At 35.0% G+C, this 14,661-nt stretch overlaps 1 protein-coding gene across 1 annotated transcript in view; it reads left to right on the plus strand.

Annotated features, from left to right (window-relative positions):
- Window positions 1-14,661, plus strand: part of KLHL1 (kelch like family member 1) — a 180,368-nt gene that overhangs the window by 134,541 nt on the left and 31,166 nt on the right. Inside the window, exon 7 of the mRNA XM_058829544.1 lies at window positions 10,924-11,148. Coding sequence (XP_058685527.1) covers window positions 10,924-11,148 — 225 coding nt within the window. The remainder of the gene's footprint in view (window positions 1-10,923; window positions 11,149-14,661) is intronic.

A 14,661-nucleotide genomic window follows, 5' to 3' on the forward strand; every position in this document is an offset into this window, starting at 1 on the left:
TGTTTCACAAATATGTTTTATCGAATGTGGTTTATTTCATATATATATATAATTATTTCACAGGAATGCCATCTAGCATAGCTACATGAAGTTACTCTTGTTCTAGTGAATTTTGGAGATATCCTTGTTTTTTTGGGCTTTTATAGTTTGTTTTTGGTTTTGCTTCACTTTGTTTTTAGCAAGACATTTCTCAAGTCAGATTGCATTTAGACTTTACTAATTTTAATTTTATATTTTTCATTCTCATATTGGCATATTTTTAAAATGCTGAAGAAAATTCAAAACTATTGTAAGTACTGTAAAAAAAAAAAAAAGGCAAAAATAGGGAAGGTCATGTTCCTCTTAGGTAATTCTTCTACCTTCTTGAGATATGTGTCTGAGTTTTCTGTGACTTGAATCTGCCTTCTTCCTCTTAAGTTAAGTGGGAATTTGTTGATAAATAAATAAATAAATAAATAAGAGAAGAAAGTGAAATCTATCAAGATTGTTTTATGGCATTTTGCAAGTTGTAAAAATTGCTACAAACCACTTTGTCTTCACATACATAAAATATTTGACAGCATTCATTATCTATCCATTTGATGCACAAAACTATCTTGAGTAAACATCTTCATCTTACTTGCAATTTCATTCAAAATATGCAATGTATAGTAACTGTGTTTAATTTTCAGAATGTGGGTGCATAAAGTCCTATATTTGTATAATACACAAACAGCAAAACTACTTAAGAAAAGAGAGTATTTTCCTTTAAAAGAAAGAAAAGTCTAAATTGTTTATTATTGAATATTTCTCCCTGATGTGCTTTTTGAAAAGTTTCATATGCAAATATGCATCCTTTGCAGGTATACTTATGTATGTGTATGTATCAGCCCTGGTTTGACTCCAGGAGAAGCCCCTGTCAAGCAGGAACATAAACAAACCTGTTGTTGTTACCCATTGCATAAATAGATGTTCACAAAAAACTGAGAAGTGAGAACTTGCTGGTCCTTCTTGCAATCCTACTCTTTTTATTGATTACATCACATATATGTCATTACCACTCCGTATGAGTTTCTTCTGCCTTTGGGGCTAATTTGTTTTCACCTGTGTTTTCCATGAGGACATTTTTTAAAGAATCATGTAGTCATAGCCTTAAAATACCTCAGGAGGACAGTAAGCCAAAATAAATTGTGCCTCTGATGTTCCAAGCAGCTGTCTATATACCACCTTTTATTAAGATGCCTACAGCTTTCCTCTGAAATCTTGTCTGCTCTATTTAAGTAGCAGTTCTATCTCAGCCAAACAACTGCAGTGTTTTCAAGTATCAGAAGTGAGTAATTTTACTGAGACAGATGTGAAGGAGCAGCGAATGGTACTTGGGTTGTTTAGGCAGCAGAAAAGGAGGCTCTGGAGAGATCTTATCACTCTGTACCACTGCCTGAAAGGAGGTTGTAGCAAGGTGGGAGTTGGTGTCTTTTCCCTAGAAACAAGCAATACAGTGAGAGAAAATGACACCAAATTTCACCAGGGGAGCCTTTGATTGGATATTATGAAAAGTGTTTCAACTGAAAGAGTTGTCAAGCATTGGAACAGGCTGCCAAGGGAAGTGGTTGAGTCTCCATCCCTGGAGGTATCTGAAAGATATGTAGATGTGGCACAGAGGGACATGGTTTAGTGGTTGACTCAGCATTGCTTGGTTAAGGGTTGGCAGTCTTTTACAACCAAAATGAGTCTATGAGTTTGTGTTTGCTCAATTATATTAATTAATTTCACATATTATATTAATTTATTTCACTATTCTTTCTTATATTTTCTGGATTTTTTTTTTTTTTAAATTTACACATTTAAAGGGGTTTTTTAAACATAAAAATGTGTGTTATCATGATCCAGTATTTTCCCAAACATTCTCTAGCTAGCAATGAAAGACATTGGAAGTGGAAAACAATTTACTTTAAATCTAAAATGCAGTAATAAACAAGTAACATTCCATTAGCTTTAGGTCAACATTGTACCAATGACCAATTCTGTTTTCCTTTTTCATGCTTTCTGGCAGACTCAACAGGAAAATAATAAGGTATAGGAACAGGAACAACACAAAGAAGTATACTTTTGTTATCTTGAGTAATCAAGATAACATAGTAATGTCATCATGGTGGGTTTTCTTGAGAAAATTAGAATACTAGAGTAAGTGGCAGGCAGATTCTGCAGCATAAATAAGTAAAAATTTCAGTGTCTATATTGCAAATATGTATTGAAACTTACTTTTCCATATAGGTTATTTAAACAGAAAAGATGTAAGTTAACTGCTTAAAAAGAAAAGAAAAAAAATCCACTACTTTTTAAAACAGAAAACCACATCATGGATTTTGAGAGAATTAGTTTATCTTTTGCAGAAATTCATACTTTTTAATATAGCCCAGGAGTTTGTTATTGAATATATGTTTGATAAACTAAAAGAGAGTCTGATTTTTAGTTTGATTCCCACAATAATAAACAAAACAAAATGAAATGTTTCAAGAAATATATATATATATATCTTATATTTAGCTAGCAACAAAACATCCTGGAGACAGAAAGCATAATTAATGAAAAAACAGGAGGTAACCGCATGAAGTTCAACATGAGGAGGCATAAAGCCCTGTGCCTGTTCCTGAGAGGAGCAACCCCAGGAACCACTGTAATTTGGGGGCAACCCAGCTGGACAGCAGCTTGGCAGAAAAGTCCCTGGGGTAATTTTTCCCCAAACATCTGCTTAACAATTGCTGAGATATTTGGGAACAGCAAAACTGCATGTGCAGCTTTGATCCCTGGTGAGAGATCTAGGGAGCAGAGGAAGCTGTACAGAGCAGCAATCCTCTCCATCTGCTGCCTGATTCCTGGCAGATCTTGCATGGGACTTTTAAAGCATGTGCTGCTATCAAAGAGGAAGATATGAGGGGATTATTTTTCCCTGTTTTCATCTGGTTTTAGTTTCTCTTGAAGGCGCTGAGAAAGGTTTGCCTCACTACTCACTGCAGAGGTGAGAGATGGCCCAGTGGATTTCCCTGTGGCAGGTGATACCATGAGAGGTCACTTTACATACCTTGCTACTAAGACAGTGCAGTGCATCTCTGAGCACTGGGACTATATCAAGAATAAGAAAACAGTCTTTTTCTGGACAGTTATCAGAAAAAAAAGATGGGGAAAATACCACTATTTGAGGTTTAAATACCCCTCTGTCCCTTCTTTTTTCAGTCATCAAATTGCTTACATCTTCCTCAGTCTGGTCAGATGTCACTGGAAATACTAGTCAGTCATTTAACAGCATCTCAGGTGATGAAAGGACTGGAGCATCTCTCCTGTGAAGAAAGGCTGAGAGATTTGGTGCTGCTCAGCCCAGAGAAGAGATGACCTCCCGAGGTCCTTTCCAACCTCAGCTGTTCTGCGATTCTGCAACACATTAATGTAATTGTAGAGTAAAAGTAGAGCTTGGCTAATTGCTTCACTAGAGGAATATGAAATACACTGGCAAATCACTAATGAGATAATTAAATGTATAAATCACACTAAAATTCTCTTCTCGTCCAGTTCGTATAAGTATTAACATGATTACTTCCCTGTTTTCACTCCTGTGATTTTCAATATGTTCCAAAACACTCAGTCTCATAGGCTAATTAGCAGTTTAAGTACTTTGATTTAGCAGTGCATTTCAGAATAAAAAAAACAAAAAAAAAAACCCAAAACAACCCACATTTTAACACCATCTGGTACTTTTTCAGTACTTATTTTATATCACTAAATTTCTGGCTTTTTCAGTGTAATTATCTTTTGAAAATGCTGATTCAGTTATAGTTTGAAACAGAAAGAAGATCCTGAAGTGACCTATTCTGAGGTCTCCATGGCTTCAAATGTGAGAAGAGAGCCAAAGTTAACACACACAAGATAAAATTTATCATCCTACAAATCTCTTACCTTGTCAACCTGTTGCCCTGGAATTCACACCTGTTGGTACAAACTGTTGGACTGTGCAGACAGCACGAGGGCTGTGCATCATGAATGTGTTACAGGGATTATTATTCCAAGAACAACCCTCTGTTCCTCCTAATTGCTTCCATGCAACTTACCCTATGGTCTGACATTTCCAGTGCAGAAATCTTATCACTCATTAAAATAAACACAAAAAACCCAAACAAACAAAAACAAAAAAATCCACAAAAACTAACAAACAAACAAACAAACCAACAACCAAGAACAAAACCAAAAAAAAAAACCAAACCAAACCAAAACAAAAAAAACCCACCAAACAAAACCAAACTGATTTTGTGTGTGTGCTAGAGAAGACACTTGCCTGGCAGATGGTTAACTTGGAGAACTTCTTTGCTATCAGAAACCTTATCTTTCTCTGTACACTAGCCAATTTCTGTTCCCTGATTACTGAAGTTTCAATAATGGTTTTTACTACTGGTATTGGCTTAGCATAAACCAGCAGAAATTCTGAATCTTGTTCTGAAAATAGTTCAGATCTGGAACCATCCTCAACAGCCGGTGTGGATAAGGCTTGAAAAACAGTGGCATCTCCCAGTGTAGTTTTCTAGCTCTATCTTGCACCTTCAGCCACCTGACAAATCTTGCCAAATTCTAGGAAACACCCTGAAAGTCTCTATTGTCAAGCACAGGATCATCCAAGCAATCTTCAGTAGATCTTTTACCTTAGTTTTAATATTCTGAACTGGAAAACCAAACAAACATAATTATCTTTTGAACTACAGAGGGCACCATAGAGAATCCAATCCAATTTCTGGGTCCTACCTGTAATGGTTAGAAATAGCAGCCTTTTCAGCAGGTTTACCTTAGAGGGAAGTAATTGCAGCAAAACAGAATCTCCCAGGAACTGAGCTAAGGGCTAAGCAGTGTGAATGAGCATCTCTACAGCTATGATGAAAAATAATGGAAGAAAGCTGGGGGTAATGGGAAACTGGTACTGTTGCAGCACCAAACTTCTTAGTTCACATTGCTTAAACCAAATCATGATCAAAGTAGCTTATTAATTTAGTTATGCTATGTAATGAACTGCCAATCAGATGAACTGTGTGTTTAGGATAAATATCAGTCATGCAGTAGGTACACTGCAATACTAGACACTTGCAAAATATGAATTTACAACTTCAAATTTCTTAACATTCTTCTTGAGCAAATCCCTCAAGGTTCTAGTTACAGATACATGTGTACACAGACATACAAACATAGATGCACACTTTGTGTAGGTCACCATCACCTGTCCCCACTGGTGGGAACTCCAGTGGATACACACTCCTCCTGCAGAATATGTAGTTTGCCTAGAATTTACATCTGTCCACATGTAGAGCTTTTGTTTCTATTGCTAACACATTATTTGCATAATTTTTAGTGGGAACAGAACTGTTTTTAAAGAGGCAAGAATTTGTTGCTGAGCAAAGGTAGACTATCATACTGCATTATATAAATCATTAATAGAAGGAACTTTTACAAATTTTAGACTACATAAAAATATAAAATAAACCATGAATATTTTATGTAATAACACATAACCCTATATTGTAAAACAAAGCGCACAACATCAAAGACATTGCATAAAATCACTGTTGAAGAGCTGTCAGTTCTAATACACTCAAAAATATAAAGATTAGTGGAAAAATTTTTATTGGCTTTAGAGAATTATGCTCATAAAGAATAATTTAATATTCTCAAATGTTCTCTGATTTTTTGTTTCATATCACTATTTGGCAAATCCTTCTGACATTTTAAACATATTTTCACTAAAAAAATTGTAAGGTTCTTTTTGTGTACATGTTATAGATTTTTTGAGTGCTTAAAGGAATTTCCAGAAGTCTTATTACAGAGTGATGAACTGCTACCCTGTGCTACCATTTTCTGTACAGTTATTTCTTTACTAAAATATTTTCCTTGATATCTGCATCAGTAACCTCCTTAGGTCACGTTCGTTCCACTTGAGTCACTGTCTTCTCAGTGCAAAATGTAGTGTTGCAGATCACTAGATCAAGGTCATCATTTTGCGCCTACTCACAGCAGCATCTCTAAATCTTGAACAAAATTATCAGAGTACCTGCCAGCAGCAGCTTTAATAATAGCAGAATCAGCAGAAAGTCTTACAGGGAAAAAAAAAGTGTGGAAATTTTCTGATGATAAATGTAGAACCCCTGCCCTTATTCATGGCATTCATTCACTGAATCATTCTACCAACAAGGAAAAAAAAACGTACTTTTATGTGGATATGTTTACACAAAATACAAAGATAGTTTGGCAAGGAGGATATGCTTGGGATTTTCATCGGTTTCTGAAGCAATTTTCACTTTTTTTATATGAAAAGTCCTGCATTTATACCGAGATAAAATAAATACATTGCATTCATAGGCTCAGACAATCCTCATTATTTCATGTCAAGCCTATGTCAGCTTGTTAAAGAATACTTAAAAATATCTTTGAAGGACAGATTTCCAAGTATTTCCACATTTGACTTAAAATATTGGATTGCAAATAATATTGCTATCGAAATATACTTTTTATTCAATGACATTGCTATATTATTAGACTTCAGTCATCAACTATGCAAAAAATGTGAGAATGAGAATCAAGTTTCTATAAAAATCTTGATTTATAAGTCATTAGCAAAGAAATTAAATATGCTTAATTTTAGAAAAAGAAAAAGTTTAAGAAAAGATAATTAGAGGATCATTTGAAGGATTTCACCAAAATAAATTCACATGCTTAAAAATGACAACTAAAACAAAGAAATAGAAATTATATTTAGTGCAGTGGCGTACTGCTCTGTGGATAAAGGTGAAATTGTGAGAGCAGGTTCTGTGTCATCAGAAACATGGGGTGGTAGGATCATTTTCATCCCTGCTGCATACACAGAGGACTTGTCAGCAGCAGTTGGACATTATTGCAAAATTACCCTGCTCATCTATGGCATTTCATTTCTGAGGTTTTCTTTCTCTGTAGGTCTCTCATTACTTCATAGACCTTGATTAATCAGGGTTTATAATGCCCATATGCACAATACACAGAACTAATTTCATCTGATGCCCAGCTGGATCCTAAGTAGATTTTAGGTTAGGGGAAAAAAAAAAAAAAGTTGAAATGTATCCAGAACATCAAGAAACATCCTTATGTTCTTATCAGAAATTATTTGTGCTGCCACAGTCATGGAATAGTTTTTAAATTTACTACACACTTTTCTTTATCATGCAAATAGCTATTAAATTAATTATTTTTCTCCTCACTATGTCTTTTTCATATACTCTCTCTTCAGTTCTAAATCCTGAAATTAGTTGGTTCTAGAGGTCTGTTCATCTGAAAAACAGGAGTTTGTGCTTGTGTGTGTGTATAGAGGAATTGTCTGGGTGTGTAGTACTTTTATTGTAAAATCTTCAATATTCTGTGTATTTGTTTTTCTTTCATCTTTAGAGCTTCATACCACTATCTTAAAGACAGTCTAGTAAGTAATTTATTTCCTTTTTACCATTAGACAACTCAAAAAGCATCAGTGATATGCAAGTGAAGAGAACAATAATATAATATTTTTTTTAATGAAATTTTACATGCTTTTTAATATAGATGGTATTTTTATTTGGTCTATGTATGGGTTAGTTATTCTGTGGTATTCCATCTATTTTGTTTTGTAGGAAAATATGTCTATCTCTGCATAATCAGCAGATATGCTTCAGCTCAAAATGAATAATGAATTTTTTCTTTATTTATATTATTCATATCTTCACATTAAGCCAATATCTCCAATTTCCATAAAAATATGTACCAGTCACTTCCCAATTGCTTCCTTCCATCCTCATGTTCTTGGGAAATTGGATTTTCTGGTTTCTGAAATATGTAATCAGAATTACTTTGGTTTGTGCATGGGGATTAGAAAGAAGTCCTTGTCTACAGATTTTTGACATTGCTAAGACATCCTTTCACAGCCTGTACAGACTGGGGTAGGCAGTATTAACCAGCACAGCTCATTTCTTTGAGTTTACATAGTTTGGAAGTTGTTTCAGTTAGGAGGTGGCTCTGCTGACTGCCATCTACTAGTTATGGCAGAGAGGAGAGAATTTTCTTATCTCAGCTGGCACATGATGCTACCAATTTTTGCTTATTGCTAGAACCAGCATCTGAGTGAGTTCCTCCACTGTGCCACAGCATGGTGGTTTAAAAACCTAGATACTGATCTCACCTTAGAAATGATGGAAGTGAGTGGGAATAGGGTTCTGTCCCTCTCTCTGATAGTTCCACGTGGAGTACTCTCTATTCTATCCATATCTGACAGCAAAAAGTGGCTCATTGTCCTGCAATGTAATTATTGATTATATATGCACTGTGCTCAGCATTGGTGAGGTTGCACGTCCGATCCTATGTCCAGTTCCGGGCCCTTCACTGCAGGAAAGACATTGAGCTCCTGGAGTGTGTCAGAGAAGGGCAATGAAGCTGGTGAAGGGTCTGGAGCACAAGTCTTATGAGGAGTGGCTGAGGGAATTGAGGTTCTTTAGCATGGAAAAAGAGAAGGCTCAGGGAAGAGCTTATCACTCTCTACAACTTCCTGAAAGGAGGTTGCAGCAAGGTGGGTGTCAGTTTCTTATCCCAAGTAACAAGTGATAGGACAACAGGAAATTGCCTCAAATTGCACCAGAGGAACTTTAGATTGGATATGATGAAAAATTGCTTCACTGAAAGTGTTATTAGGCATTGGAATTGCCCAAGGAAGTGATGGAGTCCCCAACCCTGGAAGTATTTAAAAGATATGTAGATGTGGCACTTGGGGATTAGTGAAGGGTTTGGCAGTGCTGGGTTAATGAGTGAATGATTTTAAAGGTCTTTTCCAACCTAAATGATCCTGCAAGTCTACAATTCTGTGATACACTTAGACTTCTGGCAAAGACAGAACTACCACCCAAAGTCATAAAATATAATCAGTTGCTTAAATGATAAAACAGATTTCCAGGAGATTTCCTCAAAACCTTAATGTTTATGAATTTCTTAGCTACAGTAGCCTTACCATAAGTCAAATCTTTAAGGTCAAAATAGAACTAACAGGAAAGGCTGTGAGAGAATATGACATTGCTGTTATTTTGAATTAAGATTCCTAAAAAATGAGTAAACAGATCTTTCATAGTCTTCACTCAGTGACCGGAGATTTTATCAAAAGTAGAACAAAGACGTCATCAAGATAAAGCAATGTCCTTGTTTTTTGTGCTGGGTTTGATGTACCCCCGGATGCTTTAGAGCTTCTGCTTTTATTCTGTTCCAGAGCAAATTTGCAATGTCAGCATTAGGCAATATAATAATACTTTCATTCTGTGAGTATTATATGCAAATATATCCAAGCCATGAAATATATGATAGATGAAAAACCTGTATTCCAATATGGTATTGATTTTATATACCCAGAGGACGTGACTCTTAAATAGCTAAACTAATTTGTCTAGTGAAAACCTATTTTTTTGGTATCAAGATTTTTCCTCCTCTCCTAGGTGCAGAACATCCTTTTAATTTCTAGATCAAAACAGTTGAGCTAAGGAAAATTACCTATTTCTTTGTCAGAAATACCCAGTTTTCTTCCTAGGAAAGGTAGAAGTTTATTCTCTTTTATAGTCTGAGCTGTGTGAATATTTGACCATATGTATGGAAATAAAGAACAGTCTAAACATTATAAAAACAAATTCTCAATAATCCATGATTAAAGATATCTTAAAGTCTCTGCTCATGACACCTTTCAGTCATTCCACCACCTTTTTGTTTAAAGATTTTTGTATTTTGAATATTACTATTGCAGAGTCATTGCAATTAAAATAATTACTGTTATTTAAGAGGTCTTCTTTTCTTGACTGAATTACAGTCTAGAATGTATTAAATACATGTTCCTGATAATGATTTTATAGGACTGACACCTATTTCACTTTGTGTTGGTGATTTTTGTCATTATTCTTATTGCCATTTTTATTGTTAGTATTATATCATCCTATCATCCTCCTCATCATCATCATCATTAGAAATTAGCAAGGCATCTTATTGGATAAACAGAATTTAAGCAGTCCAGGAACTCCTGGATTAGGTGCTCAGTATGTAATATAATAAAATACTGTGGCAACTCAGACTTAGCCAATATTAGAAAATACATAGCTGAGCATAATTCAAGGACTGTTTGTTATACAAGGACAATTTTCTGAAATCAAAATGACAAAAGTTTTAAAATGTACTTTTTACCATTGAAGGAAACAGTTTTACAGAATTCATGTGCTATGGTTCTAGATTTTAACATTAATAGATCCAACATATAAAGCATTATAACTTTATGAATATGCATCATTACAATATGCCCTGCAGTACCTCCAAGAAACTGTATCAAATAAACTGTATATTTTGTTCTTTCAAAGCTGAGTATTAATGAATTTACATCTGTCTATTTTAAACTAGAGTCAAAAAGATAAGTATGTCTCTCTAAATTGAATGCAAAATTTGATTCATATATCTTGTGGCTTAATAAAACTGGGAGGGAATTCAGTACATCCAGTTATAGTGTACATTACTGCTCCTCTGCTACACTTTTATACAAATTTAATTTAAATTTTGTCTTTTTTATTCCAGTTAACAAAACTATTGCTTTCATGATGTTTGTTTAAACTTGGTTCCTTGCTTGTTGGTTCCACAGAATTAATGAATCCTAACAGAATTATTTTACATGGAATTATAACATTTTATTTTAATCCAAAGGGTTAGTTCCAAAGAGTAAAGCTTCATAATAATGTTGATTTTTTTTCTGTAGGATATTTAAACTTTGGAAATGAAGCATTGTGTGTGTTAAAATAAAGCACTGGTTACATTTCAGATGAATTATTAAATTATTCCCTTAAGCATTAATTTAAATGCATCTATAATTTTGATATTTGTAATTCTGCTTTTATGTCTCATCAGGAGCTACAACTATTGAAAAGTATGATCTCAGAACAAACATATGGATTCAGGCTGGAGTAATGAATGGCAGGAGGCTGCAGTTTGGTGTTGCTGTCATTGATGACAAGCTGTTTGTCATTGGAGGCCGGGATGGTTTAAAGACATTAAACACTGTTGAATGTTACAATCCAAAGACCAAGGCTTGGACTGTGTTACCACCTATGTCAACACATAGACATGGCTTAGGTAAGGAAAAAAATATTTTTAAAACATGCCGTGGTTTGTTTTTTTGTTTTTTGTTTTTTTTTTCTGTTATGTAATTTTAATGGAAAACTCAGTACTTTTAAGCTATGGTAGCATTCTGACCAGTAGCAATTTACAATATTGTTGTTTTGAGGTATAAAAAACTGAACTATTCATTGTCTGTTCTGCTAAAACCAAGTGGTGTGATAGAATTCTTGAAAAGTCATGAAAAATAGAAATGGAAGACACTGCTACAACCTGCTCCAGAAGGTGAGGGTACCCCAGGGTCTTGTTAATAGATCACTCAGGGTTGTTAGACCACACTGAATGATTGGTGTTTGAAAATATGCACATGTAGGGTTTACTTTAGAGCTATTTGGTTGCAATGAGAAGCAGGTATGTAGCTATTTTGGTTGTTATTATTATCTGTAGTAATATAGCAATATAAAAGCATCAAAATATCATTTAATAAAATGTATATGGAAAAGGAAGAAAGAGAAAGAATGGAGAAGAGTAGAAAGATATTACCACCTGTGGATCAATGAGGAGACTTGATTGTTGCAATTTAGGTGTCTGTTGTTTGAAACGATCACAGTCTTGTTCCATTGGGAGCAGGAGAAGCACACAAAACACAGAATTCAATGGAAGGGAGTTTTGCACTGTCTTTTGCAACACTAGTGATCATCTGTTGATCCACACTGAAATGAGACTGAGGGTGCTTTCAGGGGATGGTCTTTAATGATTTATGACGTGACAGCTGCCTCTCATGTCAGCTTGAGCCATCAGAAGGGATGAATACTCCCATGCCTTTTGTGTGAATGTTAATGTTCCATGTGAATCTGACCTTCCAGGGGGCTGAGGTGGCTGGAGAGTGGGAAGAGGAGTTTTACAACTGAATCAGGTTATGTAAGGAAGGATGCTGGCATGATAAAAAGAGCTATCCTGCCTCCACCAGATCTGCTTCTTATTGTCCTCCAGTGGTGGGTGGTCACTCACTCTGATTTATGCAGACCAGAGGCTTCACCATCACCCACCCAAAAAATTCACCTCCTACCCCTTGAAGCATGCAAACCCTGGCCCAGCAAATCACCATACCACCTTCACAAATGGGTAAATGTTTGACCCATTAACCATTAACATCTCAGACTCTCACAGACACGTGTAGGGATGAAAGTGTTAAAAGCGGGAGAATGGCAAGGATGTCAGATTTGCTCAAATGACCTTGCAGCCTGGAATGCCAAGGCCTGGGTAATAACAGTGTGGGAAACACACACACATATATATATAGATTGTTCCCACTGCTCTTTATCTCTGTTTTGAGAAGGAAAATTTCTGTGTAGAGATAACACTGGTGTTTGGAAAGGCTTATGGACATGTTTGAGCTTCCTGTTTTGGGAGATCAAAGCTCAGAGGTCATAAAATGCCCAGAGGAGTTCTCAGCACATTAGTAAACTATGCATGTCTGAGTGCTTGATAGATGGGTGCAAACAGCAGCCCAGCCACCTGCTAGGATTGGACTAAGTTTCTGTGTGTCTCTTCCTGGGTGTTGCTTTGGCATCCTCTGGTTAGGAAGGTAATAAATAGGAAATAAATTTACCCTTTGCAATTACCTTTACCATTTCAGCAATGTTTTTGTGGTTATTCCAGCTGCCTGCCTCTGTTGACTCACGCAACACGCTGTGTTATCCTGTCCATTCCTCTTGGGTTGCAATCAGCAAGTCCTTTATTGTACTACTGCATCAATACCTCACAAAATGATTGTGCTTTCCTGCCTTTCACTCATGTCGTTGGACACTTGTAATATACATATGTACTGTTGCTGTTAAACAAGTCTTAAAATAGATAGTGAGGGGAATCTATATCAGATGGCATCATGGCACTAAATAGCACACTGATTTAAAATTGCTCCTAATTTAATTGTAAATTAGAAAATACATGAGAAAATACATGAATTCCATGTGAAAATACATTATGTCTCTTCTGCCAGTGTTCCAGAATTTTACAGAATTGCTGTTCCCCAGAGTGGTAAAAATGCAATGACTCCAGCTACAACTACAGAAAAGTAGGAATACAACAATGGTGTATGCTTAATAGAGAAGATATTTGTCTCAGTGACAAAAGAGATGAATCTATGAAAACCCTTGGTGATCAATTAAAAAAAATAATTCTGGGCTATAATTTTACAGATGCTTTTGGTCAACAGATTTAAAAAATACCGTTGTAGTTTAAGTTGAGGAATGCTGAGATTATGACTGAAGAAAAACTGGCATGTTTTCCATACTAGGAAAAATGGAACTAACTAGGCATTTGACCATTTGAGAGTTTTCTTTTTTTTTTTTCTTACTGTAAAATAATTTTTAAATTTTGATTGAAGTAATTCAGGCTTTTTGTAAACAACATGTGAAATGAGCAAAGAAGTCTACTGGGATGATTAAATGCAGTTGTTTGGGAGGCATTAGAATGGTCTTCTTTATTTGGAATTATTTACTAATTACATTATTACCTGAGAAGTTTAGTTAATAGAACTTAGTTGCTTTTTTTATTTTAATTTTTTCTACTATCCCATAAAGTTGTTTCAGTAAATGCCCTTTGTAATGAAAGTTAACCTGAAGTAATACTTTATTATTATTATTATTATTATTATTATTATTATTATTATTATTATTATTATTATTATTATTATTATTATTATTATTATTATTATTATTATTATTATTATAAACTATGCTATGTTATACCCATGTAGAAATAATGCTAGAGCAGTTTGAAATGGATTTTGTATACAGGATAGAAATAAGCACCCATCCTTTACATGGATGTCTTTTTCTTGACATAGCAAAAGGTCAGATGTACCCCATTGCAACTAAGGCCACAACCAGGTAATACAATTCACTTTATTCTGTCTTCATATAGTCTTCAACAGAGCCATGTGTATAGAAGTTGATACATGTAGAAATGAGCAAATAAAAGTTGACAGGACTTGTAGTGAAAGTCCATAGTGTAGGAAGTCATATGTTAGGCAGTTTCATAGCTGCCAACTGAAGATGAGTGAAAGCTCTTTTAATGGCAGTGTTTGAAATAAGTGGTGTTAAAGTACAAAAAATAAAGGGCAGACTGTGGGATTCCAAGCTATCATTTAAAGTAATAATGATTCTAATATCCCTGTTGAGTAGTCCATAAAGCAGAATGGAATATAAAAAAGCAATAAGACACCAGAAAAGTGGTGAAAGGCAAAAATGAAATATGGGAAAGGTGAAACCAGAGAAACAGGAAAACCAAATCAAAATCCATATAGGAAAGGAAGAAAGAGACTGAAAGAAAAAAGATGTGAAATATGTAAAACAGATCGTGGTTTATAAATTCAGCAGTTTTATGAAGCAACTCTGTATCCACTTTTTCAATTTCTGTCCTGAACTTTATAGTCTATGTAGAAGAGGAGAGAGAAAGGAAATATGGAACCATTGATAGACTCATTAGAATTTTCATTATCCATCCAGTGAAACTGCGATTTTTTAA

The sequence above is a fragment of the Poecile atricapillus genome, chromosome 1 (genome assembly GCF_030490865.1).
Source record: "Poecile atricapillus isolate bPoeAtr1 chromosome 1, bPoeAtr1.hap1, whole genome shotgun sequence".
Taxonomy (NCBI): domain Eukaryota; kingdom Metazoa; phylum Chordata; class Aves; order Passeriformes; family Paridae; genus Poecile; species Poecile atricapillus.